The sequence below is a fragment of the Fopius arisanus genome, unplaced genomic scaffold (genome assembly GCF_000806365.1).
Source record: "Fopius arisanus strain USDA-PBARC FA_bdor unplaced genomic scaffold, ASM80636v1 scaffold00162, whole genome shotgun sequence".
Taxonomy (NCBI): Eukaryota; Metazoa; Arthropoda; class Insecta; order Hymenoptera; family Braconidae; genus Fopius; species Fopius arisanus.
Window position 1 is genome coordinate 25,972 of NW_011887901.1, and position 18,785 is coordinate 44,756.

The window sequence follows — 18,785 nt, forward strand, 5'->3', positions numbered from 1 at the left end:
CAAATGGATTTAACTCATTAACAATCAATGTACAAACGACGAAAACATGAAATTCGTAATGTACAAACGATTTCCTTCGGAAAACACCCCTAATTTGGTTTTATTGATCAATTTTTAATTTGTTGTCGGCTAAGATCATGCCGAAATTTAATTAATTTTTTTAAATTAATCCGTTGATGTACAAACAAAAATTTTATAGGTACAATCATGTACTAACGATGTACAATCGAGTACATAATTGCGTTTTTCGAATTACTGACTTTTGTCGGGTAAGTACCCGGGGGTAGTTTATCCCCACCGTGTAGACTTGCGAGCGGTGTAGCGCTGTGATAGTACGAACGACGCTCCCTCCAATTGATGGTTTATCAGATGTCGTGGTCTTCAATTTTAGGTTTTTTTATTGAGGTAGAGAATAACAAAATGAAGTATATATATAACCACATACAACACAGGAGCCATAGCAGCTGTCGTTTGGGGGGCGACATACGAATGGGCGATGATGTAGAAACAATTGCCTATCGAATTGACTATTTATTTAACCCATTGGGCAATTTTTCATTTTATTCCGGTTAGCATCATGGCAAAAATGGAATAATTATATTTATCATTAATGAGTGAATGTACAAACAAAAAACATCTAATACAATCATGTACTAACGATATGTACAATCGAATGTATGAGTTAGTTTCCCTAGTCATTGTACCCTTTCTGCTAAGTACACGGGCGTCAGTTTACGCTTGGGCTTTACCTGCTTACGAATTTACGAAATTGGGTGTGTGATAACCTTGAATAGTGCCATCTATTGGTTATCAACCTCAGGACGTCACAGCTTCGCGCATAGGGTCGTTAATTTTTTTGCGGATATTTCTTATAATGATTGTACCACGGACATCATGATGTTCAGTATTAACAATTGACAGTCCTAGTAAACACCTAACCCCGTTACAAATCTATGAATACAAAACTTTGTGTCGATATCATATGCATTTTATCATCGTTGATTGTTTGTGTTTTCTTCTGCTTTTGCAATATAGGTCAATGAAAATAAATGGATCCCTTCCTCACAGACGGTAAATCTAAGTCGATACTATATTTATTTTAGTAACTTTTTCATAATTTATATTGTCTGGAACATATTTATGTTATTTTATTAAATTTATCAACACTTAATATTGAACGATTGACACTGGTCACTAACCTTGCAAACTGGAGTACATTCTACAGGTGAAACCCATGTTTTTTCATCCATCGCAAATGTTATTGTTGAATGCGATCATTTCCTTCATGCGATTGTACAATTCGCCACATTGACAAGTTTGCGTGCATGATATTAATTTTGAAAAAAATTTAGGTTATTCTCGACTTCTGAAGTTTTCAAAATGATCTGTATATGCATGCCATGTATTTTTGTCAGTACTTTTATAAAATACATTTTATCTGTTATATTTTTTTATAGCATCTCAGAGTGATCGGTTCATTAATTAGTATTGGTGTCAAATAATAGAGGTTATGTATTCTTATTACTGTGCAGTACCCATCGATGTTATATAAGGTGGTCGTGTAATTATTTAGCAATGTGGAAACGGTGATGAACTAATTATGGAAATGTTGCTAATGGTACTTAATATTTCAGAAGAATGAACCATGGTTTTTCATCGTTCTACGTAGGGAAATATCACTGAACTCAAACAGAATGGGAAATCGAAATAACTATTTAATAAAGATTGACTATTTGGAGTTGAGCTTCTTTTTTGATTTTCAAAATGCAATGAGAGTTTAAAAAAATGTTTGAATCACCGAAAAGTCTTGAAGAGGTCTGCATTGACTTCATCTGTGAGAATGTCCTTGCTCTGTGTGAACTGCAGCCTGGTGATTCTGGCGGCATAAGTGTGAGCTCTACAGATGTGGCTATTGGTATGTGAGTGCATATTCTTTTGTTGAGGTATAAATTATAATAGCTTTGGTTAGAGATCTTTGTTGATTTTAGGCTTAGGAATGACTTTACAATAGAATAATATGAGCCCCCTAATTTCTGCCAAGAGTAAAAATCGATAATGCCCGACATAACTGTTCATGGTTCATTATTCCAACGCAGAATTGATATGTCAATTGTCGTGGATTTATCAGTCGCCGTTTTTTTGCCCGTTGTATGAAAAAAATTGCCTTCAAATTTTTGGAGTTTAGTTTTTTGCCGATAAATGTAATCTAAAAGAAGAAAAAAATAATTACAACTGAAGCTCTGACCGATTGGAAATAGTTATTTCATCCCAGAATGAATTATTAGTATATTACGCAGCAAGTGCGTAATGGATTTCTTGGCTTGTGGGAGGGTTATAACACGAGCCGAAGGCGAGTTTTACAATCCCACGAGTCCAAAAATCCATAGCGCACGCGTTTCGTACACTATTTTATGTCATTGGGCCCGTAATTCGCAATTCTACCGAGCGAAACGAGGTTAGAATCGCACGATTACGGGCACCTATGACATAAACATCCATTTTCGAATGAGAAAATCCCAAGAATAAAAAAAACTAAACCCATATTTATATTGTCTGAAATTTTCTCGATGTATCACAAAATAGAAGGCGGACTTTAACTTTAAAACGAGCTTTAAAATGAATAAAAAATCGCTCAAAAGTGCTCTGATTTGATGTTTTCGCCGTGATGTCCTCTACAGCCGCTGCCCATTCCTTTGATGAAGATTAAAAAGACTAATTTTCAAAGACTAAAATATGTTTTCCAAATACTTTACCAGTAGAAACTGTCTAAACTACTACTGCTTCTGCAAAAAACGAAAACGAGTTTTTTCTACAGAAAAGTTTCAGATGGCAGTTTTGCATTTTTTTAACAGTTTCATTTCAATCATAGTCATTTTAAAACGATTGGAAAATCTTTGCCAATGTCAATATTATTCAACCGTTATGGACGGCCGTTCATTTGTTCTCGGAATTATAGTCTTAGGGAGAGGTTATTATTTTTTTTTTGGCAGCGTTCAGTCTATTTTTCACCAATGTTCTCATTATATAGTAGAATTAGCGCCGCGGAGCGGCCGGGACGTTGATAAAGTATGATACGAGCAGATATTGTCAAGCCAAAAACAGGGGACAAGTTCTCTCAGGCGGCACGAGACAGCGCGGCGGTCACTATCACCTTCCCCCACTGATCTCTATATAATAATAGAGATCAGTGCCTTCCCCTCATCTCCATGCCATCGCCACTCTGCAGCTGTTCGGCACTGGTGGGACTATTCAAAAAATGATAATTTAAAATAGCAGGAAGAAATGTAAAATATATTTTTAAAAATTTCAACTTCCCGGGTAAAAAAAAATTGTAATCGGAATATTTTTTTCAAATTTTCGAAAAATGTCTGGAAAACTTTTCAGAAAATTGTCCTTTTGAAACAAAAAAAAATCGGGAAACAAAACAACTGTATTTTTGGGAAATATTTTGAAAAAATTTTCAAAAATTTGTGTCGGAAATTTTTTAAAGGAATTTTCTTGAAATTTTTGGGAATATTATTTTTTCCTTTTAATAATACTGTTGTTTTCTTACTTTTTCCATTTTTCAATAGTCTCAAAAAATACGCCATCTAAATTATAAAAAAAATTTTTCCCATTCAAATTTTAAAAAATTTTACAACAACCGATCTATCTCCATTGAATGCACCCCACAGCACCCCAAAATTGACATTTCAAAAATTTTTTGAAAATTTTTTCAGAAAAATCCATTTTCTTTTCGGCGAAAAATGAAATTCTCTTTTTTTTCTTACGGATAGAGAGGTGGGAATTTTTACTATTGGGAAATTGCACCTTTTTTTTTAGGTCAATTGGAAAGAAAAAAAAATCAAACGACTCGACTGGGATTCAAATGTAAACGCCAGAAAGCGCTGAATGGTGGGGACGAAACGCGCATGAGGAGAAGGCGTTATACAGCGCTACGTACGGCGTCTGAAGGTACTTGTCCCCTGTTTTGGGGTCGGTGACATCAAAGCGTGGCAATACCTCCCTGTATCATACCTTAGACGTCGATGCCTTTTTATAGCGCCACTATGCGGTGACTGTTCCAATTATTTTCGATTATTTTCGAGTTCGACTTTCTTCAATTCGATATTCTCGCAGACGCCATTTTGATTTTGCATGCATTCCGTTATACATAAGGATAGCGCCGCCGCGGCCGCAAGCGGCCGCGACGTTGCTGACATTCTCATCACATGTCAGATCAGAGGTCCCGTTCGATTATCGAATTGACTAAAAAATGATCGATTATCCCCATGAGATCCGCCATGTGCGATTAATGGAGCGTTCTTTTTGTAATCTTTCATGATAAAATTTCACGTAACGTTATATATAAAAAATAGATAGCGATTTTGATTGAATCGGGGACAAAAAAACGGAAATTAAAAAAAAAATTTAAGCGGTTAATATTTACGGTCCCTGGTATCGTCGATACCAAATCCAAAAATCTCGAAAAGATGAATAGTCATCTAATGATGTGTACAATATGGGGAAAAAAGACGATACAATTGAAAGGGGTAAGGTTTCCCTCCTCTACGGAAGAAGGGACAAATATAAACAGGCCTTTGGGGACCAAATAAAAAACAACGAATGTTAGGCGCCATGACATTTTTAATATACCGGCAAAAATCCAAAAATTAACAAACACTAATAAGGACAGCTGCCGAACAATCACTATACTAACTGCGGAGACGGATTCCAAATATTATCTTAAGAATATTCTGAAATGGTTGGGTAAATCTATTTTAAATGAATCCAAATTTTGCAGGGTAAATAAATATTTAATAGTATTTCAAAATAACAAAAAAAATGCAATCATCTTAAATCCTCCACTTACGCTGTAAGTTACAGATCACGTTGTTCTCGTTAACAATTCTCAATAAATTAATTGAACGGAATCACAAATAAATATTTTTAATTAACAAATTCCCTAACCACTTCCCAGATTATAAGATACTGGTGAGAATAACAATCTTAAAATTACTCAAAAGTATTCAAGTTAAAATGAATATGGAAGATGAATCTGCAGGTACTGTGAGAAACAAGCGCAACCGCTAGTATAACAATAAAAACTGAGTTTGCGATTGAGAGGGGAAGCCTCGAGAGATCGTAAACAAATGCATACAGTAGCCGAAAGGATTACCAGCAAAACACAGACTCGAGCGTCGACAGGCGCTACAAATCCACTCTCAATGCTGTAAATTTAAAAGAGAATATATTATAAAACTTATGAAAATTGAGTGACTACACAGCGCACGACAATAGTAAATTGAAACCTCGAGGACAATAACACTGGAATCCCTGAAAAAACATCCCCGGAAAAAATATCCCGGAAAAAATATCCCCGGAAAAAATATCCCCGGAAAAAATATCCCGGAAAAAAAATCCCCGGAAAAAATATCCCTGGAAAAAATATCCCCGCAAAAGTTATTCCCCGTTAAGGATTCCGCAGAATTTATTAAATTGACTGTTGAAACAGTCGAGGAGCAAGTTTGAAATTGCCGTCAACATACCATTCAGTAGCAATCCCCAACAATTCTAACATCCGGTCAGTTGCAAAGATCAGCATCCGGGCTTCGTTGTCCTTGTTATCGACCAGGAGAAACCGTTGTGGATTCGCATCCCCAGTCATCGTCCAATCGCCTGCAAAAAATGGAAAAATATCAATTTAAATTCTAAGTTAATTTGAAAAACAAATCAAAATTAATATATAAACAATTGTACAAACTTACCTTCAATCACCAGATCCTCAAGCCTCATCGGCATAGGCAGCACGTATAAATCACGCTGGTGATTGCGAATCGTTCGCTTCGCCGACTCCTCTTGAGGTAATCTGGCTCGTGTGGGCGATGCCAAGGATAGAGCGGCTTGGGAAAAAATTTGGCTCGGCCTCGCTGAGGATGTCTCGGCCCGTTGCTTCATGGCATCATAGCCACGAGTCATATTCACTCTCGCAATATCTCCTGAATGATTATGTTCAGGAAGAATATTATCGAGAGGAGTAATGCCTTCTGTCTTCAGAATGGCGGGCCACTGAAATAAATACATAAATAAAATGCACAGAAAATACACAATAAATTAATTGATAAAATTAATTTCATTACTATTTAAATTCATCAATTGCACTTATCATAAATGGACGACTGGCCCTATCACACCTCCCCCGCGCGCCCCCACCACCAGGGCTTCGCCCCTGGACCCCACGGGGGCTCCGCCCCTCCACCCCGCCAGGGGCGGCGCCCCTGAACCCCCCTCTGCACCCCCCTCTCTGGCAGCATATGTACATAAAAAAAAGGGCGACAGAAATGATATGGATGATTCGGGGAATATTTTTTCCGGGGATATTTTTTCCGGGATATTTTTTCCGGCAACCATAACACTGACCTCGGAATTCCGAGTGTCTTGAACACAAAAGAAATTTGATAATGGTCCGATAATTGGGGGTAGGTAGAAGAAATATACTAGGAAAAAATAGGATAAATGTGTGGTTTAGGTCCACCAAAAACAAAAATCATTGAAATATTAATTTCTCTGACGAAAAATCCATTCTTATCCTCTCAGTTCCTATAAACATGACGAAAGTAGAGAGTGAGAAACAACAAGGAGGGAAATACATCAAAAAATAATTCTGAGATAAACTCTGTTGTCCTTGAAATCCCTTAAAGCCCCTCTTCTCTTTGCTGTCGCTGTTGACGCGATGAGTGAGTGATATTAAATTCAATATTTTCATTTGCTACAGAAGGGTAGCGGCGGATAAGTGACTCGTGTTCAGTCAGCGATGGTAGATGGTCGGGAGAGGTGAATTCAGAGTCTAGTGAAGTATTCAGGACTATCTGATCAAATCTAATTTTCTGTGTGTTCATTGTCTATAAATGTGCCAAGATGTGGTGTCTTTGGAGCCGACACGCCGCCACGTCCTCGCCGTGGTCCTGGACAACGCAGAGAGCGGTGTATTAAATGTCATATCTCCTATGCTAATTGTTTCCGGATGAAAAGGTGACTAGATCCTTAATTAGGTGACGGAAATCCATCCAATCAAATATAAGACATCCCGAATGGTTTGGTGGACCTGAACTAGACATTTACCAAAAATAGCCCACATATTCAAAATATGTTAAAACTTGCTCAACTGAATAGACCATAGAGAAATGAGCACGGGTCTATTTTTTCTGTGGTTTATTTCTTCAGGGATTCGACAATTAGAGTCCGATAGTATATTGTGCGCCAAGGCAAAGAAACAGAGCATTCTAACCCGTATGTATTATCGACCTGAGGTGAAACCGAGGGTAATAGACACGCGTGTTTGAATGTCTAGTTTCGCTGCTTCGCTGCACATTGTTCTTTTCGGCAACACTATACGGCAAAGTTAGTTTTTTCTTCGTAAATAACGGGAGGAATGTGGGTTATGTCATCCCGAGGATTCTCAAAAACAACAGAAATCTAAGAGATAGCAAAGAGTATGTTCCGGCAAAAAACCCCTGCCAGGTCACTTATCCGTGATGAAATGCATCAATTTCAATTTGGGAATAAGGGGATTGTTAGAATTAGCTGCAACTCGAGTAAGATATAATTTGCTACGATGGTCAAACAAATCGGTCAAACAAAGTCAATTCATTCATTAAAAACATCACGATTTATATTTAATTCAAGGAATTATTTAGAGATTTCCGAGAAGAACTAGGAATGAGCTGATCGATGAAAGAAAAGACGAAGGTCTACGAATGCGCGTAAACACACTCAAACGCTCGATATGCACATGAGGGCGATTATCAGACCGCATGTTGGCAGGTGTCAATCATCGATGGTCGAATTACACCTGCCCATCAAATGTCTCAAGTGTCAGGTGAGAGGCTACTGGTTATCTGAGGCGAGCCGGCAGTTGAGGCGACCGAGTGTGTGTAAGTTCAAGCAGTGACAGTTCAGTGGAAAACTGTCCACAATCCTTTGTAAAGTATCAAGAAGGTGTTAGGGTGAATCGGAACATTCAAATTCGATAGGGCCTTCAGGATAGCTATATATCACCTCGCTCTAATTGCTGTGTTATTGACATTATAAATGACCTTGTTGTCGACAAAAGAGAGGGCTTTACTGTAATTCGCTATGAAATGGGAAATGTTCCTCATATACAAATTGAGTAATAATGGACTGAGGGCGCTGGCCTTATGGAAAGCCCCTTCCTATCTCTGTTCGTTTTATAGAAGATCTTTTAAACTTAATTTATAATTTCATATCCCCGATAGGAAATGTCGGTGCTTACGAAACGGGCTGAGTTTACTACAAGCCAGGTTTCGCCAAGCCTTAATACCCGCATTTCGGCCTAAGTTTGGTCAAGGCTGGGTGCCAATACGTTAGTTTGATGGGTAAGTCTGGGTAATTGACCTTCGGTTGACAGATCTGGCCAAGGCTCGGCGAAGCATCGTCCACCCGAGCTCGGAAGCCAATTTCGGATCCGGGGCGGTAAGAAGCTTTGCGAGTGAGCTTTAGCCAACTATAAAATGACATAATGATGTAATAATGACAATAATTATTTAACGGCGGTACTAACCATGCGGGTTGCGCGTGACTCTGGCGGTCATTTAAGCTAAGCAATGTTTAGCTTGGTTAGTACTTGGATGAGTGTACAGTTAGTTACACCTCTCTGGGTAGGGAATACCGGCGTTAGGTACGGATGTAAGGAGCTATTGTGTTCATTGAGTCAGTGTGACTGATGAACATGGCAGAATCCCTGCAGTTCCGGCCGACTGCATGACTGAGGTTTTCCATGGTTTCCCTCAGTACAAAGCTAAATGGATCCAGTTACGAAAAAAGTCGATCGATGGTACCGTAAGGGGGAGAAAGGACCCACTCGAACAAAGTTGGAAAAACAAGGAGGCAATGTAAAAAGCGAAACCGATATGAGTCAGAAATAATAAAATAAGCAAAAATAACAATAATTTATAAACAATATTTATTAAATAAATATGAGATTGTTCGATTCTGTCGTGATTATAAACTCCACGAATTATTTAAATCTATAAATGAATCAAACCTGGAGGACTAAAAAATGAAAACGAAATATAAAAGATAAAAATGAAAAACAAAAAAATAAATGAATAAATGAATAAAAATAAATGAGTAACAATAACAATAAATACAATAATAATTGTGACGAGGCGTAAGTTTGTGGTACTCCCTCTCTGTGGCACCTCCTCCTCTGGTTCCTATACGGTGAATTACCTCAGGTTAAGATTATAGTTAGGCAACTTAACTTATAATATCCGCCACCGTTGAATAATCCTCCCCCGACCCTTTTCCTATCACCCTAGCACTCACCTAAGGAAAAGAAGCATCCCACGTGACAAATCGGAAAACCTGCGTTACCACGGAAGAAAAGGATAGCATTCCCCGTTTGTCCCCGCTGAAAGATAGGAAAAAAAAGGATGACCATGTCCCGAGGGCCCCCGATCGACCCGATTATTCGCCATAATTAGGGAAGAAGAAACTTCGTTAACGAGTAGCCAAGACCCGTCCAATAACTGCGCGCGAGGCCCTGCCGCTTGAGATATTAAGTGTGTTGGGAGACTATTATTATGGAGATATTAGGAGGAAGTTATTATTATTATTATTATAGTAGATATTATCCACCATGTGATGGCTTATGTCAAGTATCTACCATATGATGTTTGATATCTAATATCTACAATGTGATGTCTACTGTCTAATATCTGATTTCTGATGTCTAATGTCTACTATTTAATATGTGATGTCTAAGGTCTAATATCGAATTTGTGATATTCAGTATCTAATATGTCATAGCTGACAATCATAGTTGGAAAAATTTTCAGACGTTCTGTTGGCGGTGGATTTTTTTTTCTTTTATGGTACCTTAATAATCATAATTAAAACGGCAAACTAATTCATGATTTTTTAATTTTTTTTTCTGAATCATTATGAATGGAAACTATTATGAAAGATGAATAATTTTTTTATTTTTTACCAAATCTGAGGAATCATTTAAACTCGATACTTCTCTCTCGTATTGAGATTGAAGCGTAAACTGAACTTCAGTCACATGGCTGCGCGTGTTTACAGGTGAGCACGTACGCGCCATATAAACATCGGCCGTGGCCTCGTCGGGTCATGCTATGATGATAAAAAGAGTCGTGTGAACAAGTGTAAGTTTGTTCACCTCACCAGCTGAGATGGTGCGGAGATTGAAGAAATTCAAATTCGCATGTAGAAAAATTTATTTTATTCCCCTAAGGACTGGAAAGTATGATTCTAACCTCGCTTCGCTGGGTTAGATCGCAGTTTCCAGTCCCTACAAGAATCAAATATCGTGTGCCTCACGGAAATAAAGTATTTTCTGACTCATGTGACTATAACCCTCGCTTTCAGCTCGGTTTATAAACTCATATTTCGTCAGAAAATACTTTACTCCCTAGTGGCACAGTATACTAAAAAAGTAATTTCTTCGAAAAATTTAACCGTTACAATAGGGAATGCTAATCTTTTTGAGAAATTAACAATGGTTTCCGAGAGTAAAGTTCCGATGCAGTGGTGGAGGGGATAAGGTGATATAAATCGTGATATTTTGAGGAGTACTTCAGTTATAATTATGGAGAATCTATCACCAGAAGACACGCTATTTGAATAGTATTCGACCGTACTGTCCCGACTTTGAGGATATAGTTGTGAAGCATTTCGGCGATGTTTCACCGGAACATATCTGTAGTGTCATCAGTGATGTGTTGTTTTTGGAGAGGAATTATGCTGCCGTGATGACTCACTCCTACCATTATCCATCCACATTACGAAAAAACTGGCTGTTATTCTGAATTGCATTAAAGAATGGATATTAAGAGTGGATGATAATTTTGTGCCACATGATTGGATCAGTTCATGGAGCAGTGATTGGAAGAGAAAGAGAGGGCCAAGTCTGTATGAGAAAAGTCCAGCAGCGCCTATACATGAACTCAAACTTGGTGTAAACATAATGTCTGAATCATTGAAAACCGAGGCAGACTCGTTTCTTGGTCATGATGTTGTTGATGGGAAAGGAAAAGATTTTCTTTTCCAATAATTTTTGCTTATCTATTTATTCTGTTGAACGATTACATTTTTCTTGTTCAAATAAGTTTTTTAACGCTGCCAGTGAGTAAGCTGTATTTACCAATTCGATCGTGTAAGATCAAGCAGTAGGCTGCGGTATTGGAGTAGAAGATCTCTGATGATTCAAACTCCAGAGGAATGTCCACAGGTCCGGATTTCAATGAGTGGTGACAATAAGTGATGCCGTTTTCAAGAAGTTCGCTCTGCTTAATAGTGGTTCAGGCTCTGTATGGTAATAGGAGGCTTGGAAGCTGGTATATATATCGTAAAGAAGCGCTGATTGGTTGTGTGCAATATCCAAATTCAGACTTCCATAGGGATAACTTTGCGAATTCAAGAATAACTTGATTTCTTAAATATTGATCAAATGCACTTGCATCTTTCAGAGCCTGATTTTCTTTAGTTATTATGAAACCGAGGGTGACGTAACGCGGTTTCCCCAATGCGATAAGCATTTCACAGTCCAGACATGCTTTGTTGTGCTCGGCAGCAAAGGATACTCGTACAATTCTCAAGAGCGAAAGCTCATCGGCATCACGGTGTCTTTTGAAATCTGATTGCGAAGCTATACTTTTCAAGTGTCGGCAAGTTTAATTGTTTGCAGATTTAGAAGTGTTCAGCCTGCGGTCCATCATTGGCTTGGAATATAGCATGAAAGTCAATGTGTGAACGTTTTAGGATTAGCTGATGCTTTGCATTCACTACAATTCTCTGATAATCTTCAGCGAATCCTAACATCACGCTCAAGGGAATTAATGCTTCAAAATATCCTGCCTCATCAGTTATATTCTTCTCGTTGTCAATCTTCCCGTCCTCATTTTTCATTAGTTATTTTTGGCTAGGACTCTGAGAGATGTAATTTTTCATTAATGTCATCAAACCAACATTTTTACACCTATCAATTTCCGCAGAATTCAATTCATAGCATACTTCCTCGAATAAATGATAGATGGCATTATTCACGAGCTGTGTGTTTGCAACAAGTGTGTTATCGGTTGTCGTCAATCTACCACAAATGCGCAATTACCTCTTGCTTGGTAGTTCATAAAGAACCTGGTGTTGTACGGAAATCCGGATTTCGTCATTGTTGTTGAAGGAAGATGCAATTGGTTGATGTGAATGAATCTCATAATGAGCGATGGACTCATCAAAGATTATCCGCTTCTGAATCTTCAAGATCTCTTCCATGGTAGATGGCAGTAACAACTGGCGATGAAAACACAGCAAACCTTCACCTTCCTTTTTTTCCGTGAATCGTTAGTCCCAGAGTCCGCAGGAATTAGATGTTCTACCATGTCAGCTTCGTGAGATGCACTCGAAGACGACTGTTCGCTTGCCGGTATGAGTCCGCACATTTATAACTGCGACCAACTTTCCTCCCTTCAAGCACGATACCCATTATTCAATAAGCTCTTATATCGAGCCGTATTGTTATTACTTCGCCGCGGAAATTCACATGGCAATCGTCTTTATCCACAATCCTCAAATGCAGATGGTCTATTGACTGCACCACGATTGGCACGCAAATGACCTGAGCAGATTGGTCTTATATCCAGGTAGAATGCTTGGGAAGAATTCGTGAATTGTATGCACACTTCGATTGCTAATGTAGGCTTCTGCAGTTAGATTACACTCAATACGTAGAGAGTTCTCATAAATGATGTTTGGAGGCGTGGCAGATTCGTAGAATGTTGAATATGCTCGAACTGTCCAATGGAGTTCAATGTCCAATGTCCAGTCCAAGTCCACTTGTCCAATGGAGTCCAATGGCTTGAAATTCATCACCACATCCTTGGGTACTTTAATCACCGCAATGAGAGTCTGATCATTTGCCGTAAAGTGAAGGGGATTTCATGCACGGATAATTGATCTTTCAAAAAATTTTCAATGTCAGTAATTTCATAGCTTCCTGTTGGTATAGTCAATTTTATCACCAATCCGTCTTTTTGTAGAATGTAAAATGTAATGTAAAATTCATCACATCCTTCGTCGATATTAGAAATGGAATTGTAGGTGAGGAATTGGACAAGCCTCACACTATACAACTTCCCCGGTGATAATGTAATGGGTTGAAAATAGTATGCCTCTAGTACAGAAGAGCGGCCCGGCAGGGGCGAAATGAATACCTCATGATAGCCAACGGTCAACTGATATAATTATGATCGTTTTGTAGCTTTATATCAATTCACCAGCAAGAAATTTCATTCATAAATGTCCACAGATGATAGTACCATAGTATTGATAATTTTTTAGATTATATTTCACAACACTACCATCACCGAAATAATTAATCAATTCTTGAGGTGAACCCAAATTGCCACAGCTGTCAAAGTAGATGACTTCATGATTCGTCTTTTTATATACAACCCAATGAGTGTCGAGGCCATTTTTATCATCAAGATTGACTATAGCTGATTCACATTTCATGCGTATTTCTCATACAAACTCAGCGAAAATCTGGAATTTTCATGATGCTGGCATACTTCGTCAAATCGCAATCAGTGAAAGCTCGCTGCGGTAGTTTTACAAGTTTTTTGGATTCATATGGAAACCCAAACCAGACTTATAGGGTTTTAAGTATATTCCCTTGTCTGGAGCGATAGATTCCATGGTGCGGTTGTGACGTCTACACTCTTTCAATTCGGTTCTGGTGTGTTTAGAAGTCTTGATAGCTTTTGCTATACCAGCAGCTCCGCCTGGTAGAGCACTTGTTGCACTGAGTCCGGAAAATAGTGGAATTAAAAATGCTGGTAAAATTCCACCAATTTCAGCTGGGATGGGGAGAACTCGGAGCACAGGCTTTATTTTTTCCCTCCCTTCAGCATTTTTAACTGCTTCACGTGCACCTTTCAGTGCATTCTTCACAGCATCGGGTCCAGGCTGCACGGAGCCTCTGGCAGCTCATATAATCTGTCGCAGTAGTATCTTCTTCTTCACACTTTCTCCTCGATTTTTCTTCCCACCATCAGTAGTACGGCTGCCAGTTTTTCTCTTTTTGTTCGCACCAACACTAATGTTTAACCCCATACCGAATTTATGTTTCATCTTCATGAGGTTACTAACACTCCCAGCAGCGACCTTCTCACCAAGACTAGCGTCTTTCGCAAAACCCGGTGCAGAGCCTTATCCCCCAGAATTTCATCAGTGTTGTGTCTAGCTGGCGAATTCTCTCTATTTTTCGTATATACTGTATCGTGCTTCTTACACGCTTTATCCAATGGTTAATATAGATGCAATGGATTTATCCCAGGATCGCCCTGTGCTAATCGTCTAGCCAACTTGGTTCGTGGTCCACAATACTGGTAGCCTGGTATATGTAATTCAACGTGTAATTTATTGATGATATTGTGGATAATTCTTTTACCCTTCTGCGTTCTCACACGTTTGCACACCATCATGATCCTGCACATCTGAAGTGCATGTCTATAGATGTGTCTTTATGGAGCTTGATAGCACCTGTCAAGATGGAGTTTAAGCAGCAAAGTTCGAAACTACCAGTGATGAATTTCGACAAATTACCGAGAAAAAGATGCATAAGCAAACAAATCGTCACCGCCCACTATTACATAATAGTGTACGTGCCATTATCTGTGGACCTTCAAACTGTGGCAAGACGAATACCCTCTTCGCTCTCATTACCATTCCCTACGGACTGAGATTTCAAAATTTCTACGTTTATACGTTTCTACGTTTATTCCAAGTCTTTAAATCAGCCGAAATATCAGTTTTTAAAAAATGTATTTGTAACAGTGAAAGTTATTGGCTACTTTCCATTCAATGATCACGAAGAGGTGGTCAGACCTGAGGCAACTCATCCAAATTCTCTCATAATATTTGATGATGTCGCGTGTGAGAAACCGGATAATATGCACGCATTTTTTTTGCATGGATCGCCTTCAAAGTGTAAAACAAAAAACTTCTATCTTTGTCAGACCTATGCACGTATTCCAAAACTCCTAATACGCGATAATACAAATTTATTCATTCACTTTCGTCAGGATGAAATGAATTTGACATTTATCAGGATCATGTTAATAGACACATGCCATACCCAGGGTTCAAAAATTTGTGTTCTGCTTGTTGAAATAATGATAGACATGGGTTTATCATCATCAACAAAGACTGCGAATTTTATGAGGGACGCTATTGACGAGGGTTTGATTGTTTTGTATGTATAAAAACAAGCTGATGATTGGCGCTCGAGACAGTATTGAATTGAACGTAACACTTTCAACATGCTACCAACGGTCTCGCGAGAAGAGTTCGACGTATTGCATCATATTGCTGAGGCAAGCCAAGCAATTTGTTGAAAGTATCAAACTCTACAAATGGACAAGGATATGGCGGAAAGAGCTACACATGAGCTACGCATGAGGCCTTGAAACCTGTAATTACTCCTCTTGAAAAATTGATTGATCAAGGCAAAATGCAGACGAAAACGAAGAAAAAAAGAAATGAAAATTTTATTGTGAAAAAAGAGAAGGAGGAGCAGGGAATGGACGATTATAAACAGGAAACTAGAACAAGTACTCCTCAACCGTCAAATAGTCAACGATTCCAACAATGCGATTGCCTCAGTACTCATGGACGCAGCTGATGAATCATCCGCTCAATCTGATGTTGGGAATGTCCTGCAGTTGTATTTCAACATGTTCATCACAAAAGCAAAAAGACATTTGGATAGACAATTTGGGGTTCGAAGAGTGGATGACCAATGGAAAATGGGAAATGCTGAGGTGATCTTCAATGGAGATAGAATGACTATTGATGACAAGCAGCTTCGCTTAACTCCCGGTTTGGCATCCCTGATATTCCATAGAGATCCAGAAACAGCAAATGTGACATCAACAGATCAAATGAACAATGGTGAAATTCTGCGCAGTACGAATGCACATCGATTGTACTACGGTCTAAACAAGGGCGTGAGATGCAAAAATCCAATGGAAAAATTTCTAAATATTATTGAATTTCTAATGAGGCCCTACGAAAAGAGTGGTAAAGGATTACTGCCGGAATTTATGGTGGCTCCAAGGACAATGTCCAGGAAATTGGATTATATTTATTGGGATAATTCCAACGAATTGGTGGATAGAGTTCGCTTGCTCATGGCATCTCAAGTTGCCGGTAATCCCGATCATTCCCACGAAATCCTCTCCATTATTAAAGAACTATGTGAAGCTTGAATTATATATTAAAGTTTACAGTCGCGGGAATCATCTCATTTTCATCGTGAGTGTCGATGTTTGGAAAATTAAATTCAAAGTAGGCGATAAAGTGCGAATCAGCAAGTACAAAACTGTATTGGACGAAGGACATACCCACAACTGGACAACCGAAATATTGACAAATAAGAAAGTGCAAAATACCAATCCCGTAACATACAAACTGGTTGATGGGAAAGATGAAGCAATCGAAGGTGGCTTCTACCAAGAGGAGTTGAGTCACGTCATGTATCCAGATGTGTTTCTCGTTGAGAAGGTGCTGAAGAGGAGGGGGAAAAAGAATCCGTAAAGTGGTTGACATTTGATACTACTCACAACAGTTGGATAAACTCTAATCACGTGTAATTTTATAATAAAGATGAAGAAAAATATTATTTGGAAAAATTTGTGTCCTTTATTCAGTGTAACCCATGAGGTAGATTGTTTGCTGAATCAAGCAAAATTATTCTCGTATCATAATCCTAGCTCAGTGCTAACTTGTTCTGTGTTACTGTGTAAACTCGATGTTTTTGACTTTGAATCAAATACTGAGATTTCATTAGTTTCGTCTGCTGAAAGAGACGATTTTTACAGTCTTCAAAAGTAATTGTTATCAGTGTTACGCCTTTCACACGCTTGGCTCATTTTTTCTCTCGCCCATCACACAACACCTTGAAAGTATAAAGCTTGGCGCGCAGGTTCCCAAAATCAGTCATAATTTCACCATGACATTTATCCCTCATTAGACCTATACTTTTTTTATTGACTCTTGGTATTTGATAAACATTCTCTGCTGGGTGGTCGGAAGTGTCAAATTTTTAAATATCTCTTTTGATGAAGTCATAAATTTCGGGAACTTCGAACTGATATAAAAGGCTGTCTGTGTCTGTGTACATTAATTTAGATCGCTCTCCAAACTCACGTGCCACATAATTATAGTAGAAATCGTAGATGCAAATTTTGGACAAGTCCAAGATGGCAAATCGAATGTAAATATGTTTATTGAATCGAATTTCAACTAGCTTCAACTCAATGATCGTCATTATATAATCGAAAATTAGACTACTGTGGAAGTTTGGTTGGGCAACGTAGGCTCTCGCGCAAAATCTTCCAGCCCACTTGGTGAGCAACTTAACATCTATGTGCTTTCTCACATTTTCCATCGTTTTTTCAATCACCGCATTCTTCATTAACTTGAAAAAGTTTCTTTCAAATTCATTTGCCGATTTTGCTCGCATCTCTGTATTTAAGTCGATGTAAGGCTTGAGCTATGCTGCTTGCTTGAATATTAAGATTCGGTGGATCTTCGTTAATTGCATACCAAGGCTTTTTGCTACAAATTTCAATAATGAATTATATCGCCTCTTTTATCATAGAGTATTGTCATGAACTTAGTATTCTGGCGATTCGGTGGAATAAAATGCTCAGGACATTGCGGCAAGTCCTTGTGTACATCATGCAGCTCTCTAGGATATTCGACCTCCAAAATAAATCATTCAATTTATCTCAACCATCCAAAAATTCATATTGAAAAACACCTGTTCGTATTAGTAAATGGAATTGCTCAGGGGTGCAATGTGCTCGTGTAATTGTTTTATCTTCATTAGTGAAGCAGGAGGCCCATTTTTCCAGACTACTAGCCATAAATCTAAATCAATCAATAAATCCTACGTTTACTTTTGTTTGTGAAATAGATTTCTTGAATGAAATGTACTTTTCTTTTGTTAGAGGCAGTAACTCGATAGATCCATTGCACTCCATCACCAAATCCAAAATTTTAAAATGAGCATGATCCCCCGAAAGATTGTGAAAAATCACTGGTATTTCATGTAAATTTTTATAATTTACATTGCATCCACTATACGCAGCTCCGCGATAGTTACCTGTGAAGTGGCAATCATCTCGATGCTTAATGTTTGTCGAAATAAATGGTCCCTCACATATATGGCACACTTTGGCTGCTGTTTTGTGCAAAATGGGAGATTTACGCGCTCACAAGCCTCGAGAAATCTTATCCATGCAAAGTGATAAATCGGTTGAACATCGGCTGCAACATGCCCATTCGAACAAAGGAAGCTTGATCCTTATGTGGGAGATTGATTACAATGCCCGTGCGAATACGGCTATGAAAAGCTGACGGCCCATCTCTCCAGCGGAGACGATGTGTAAGCGCTTCTTCTTCTCTGCTATGTGATGGCACCTGCACGCGGGTAGCTCGATGTTGTCTATTTGTGAATCTCTCTTGATATCTCTGAATCCTGGCAAACGTAGAGAGAATTTTATTTTTTTCACCAACTGATAGATTATCTCGTCTTTTCAAAACTCGAGTATAAAATTTAATATAGTAAACACATCGATCAAATCCATCGTTGAATGTCTTGAAATTGTGTATTCTGATCGGCCTGTTGGAAGATTTCAATTATTCTGGAACAGCGCACAAAGCTGCTGCGTTCGATCTTGAAATGAGACTAACAACCT

General features: G+C 38.5%; 1 protein-coding gene across 5 annotated transcripts in view; it reads left to right on the forward strand.

Moving 5' to 3' along the window:
* Positions 1-745: 745 nt before the first annotated feature.
* Positions 746-18,785, forward strand: part of LOC105272327 (protein zyg-11 homolog B) — a 127,965-nt gene continuing 109,925 nt past the window's right edge. Inside the window, exons 1-3 of one of the 5 annotated variants that reach the window (XM_011314409.1) lie at positions 748-1,071; positions 1,458-1,553; positions 1,635-1,915. In XM_011314409.1, coding sequence (XP_011312711.1) covers positions 1,786-1,915 — 130 coding nt within the window. In that variant the 5' untranslated portion in view covers positions 748-1,071; positions 1,458-1,553; positions 1,635-1,785. The other 4 variants (XM_011314410.1, XM_011314412.1, XM_011314408.1 and 1 more) reach the window with 4 other exon arrangements.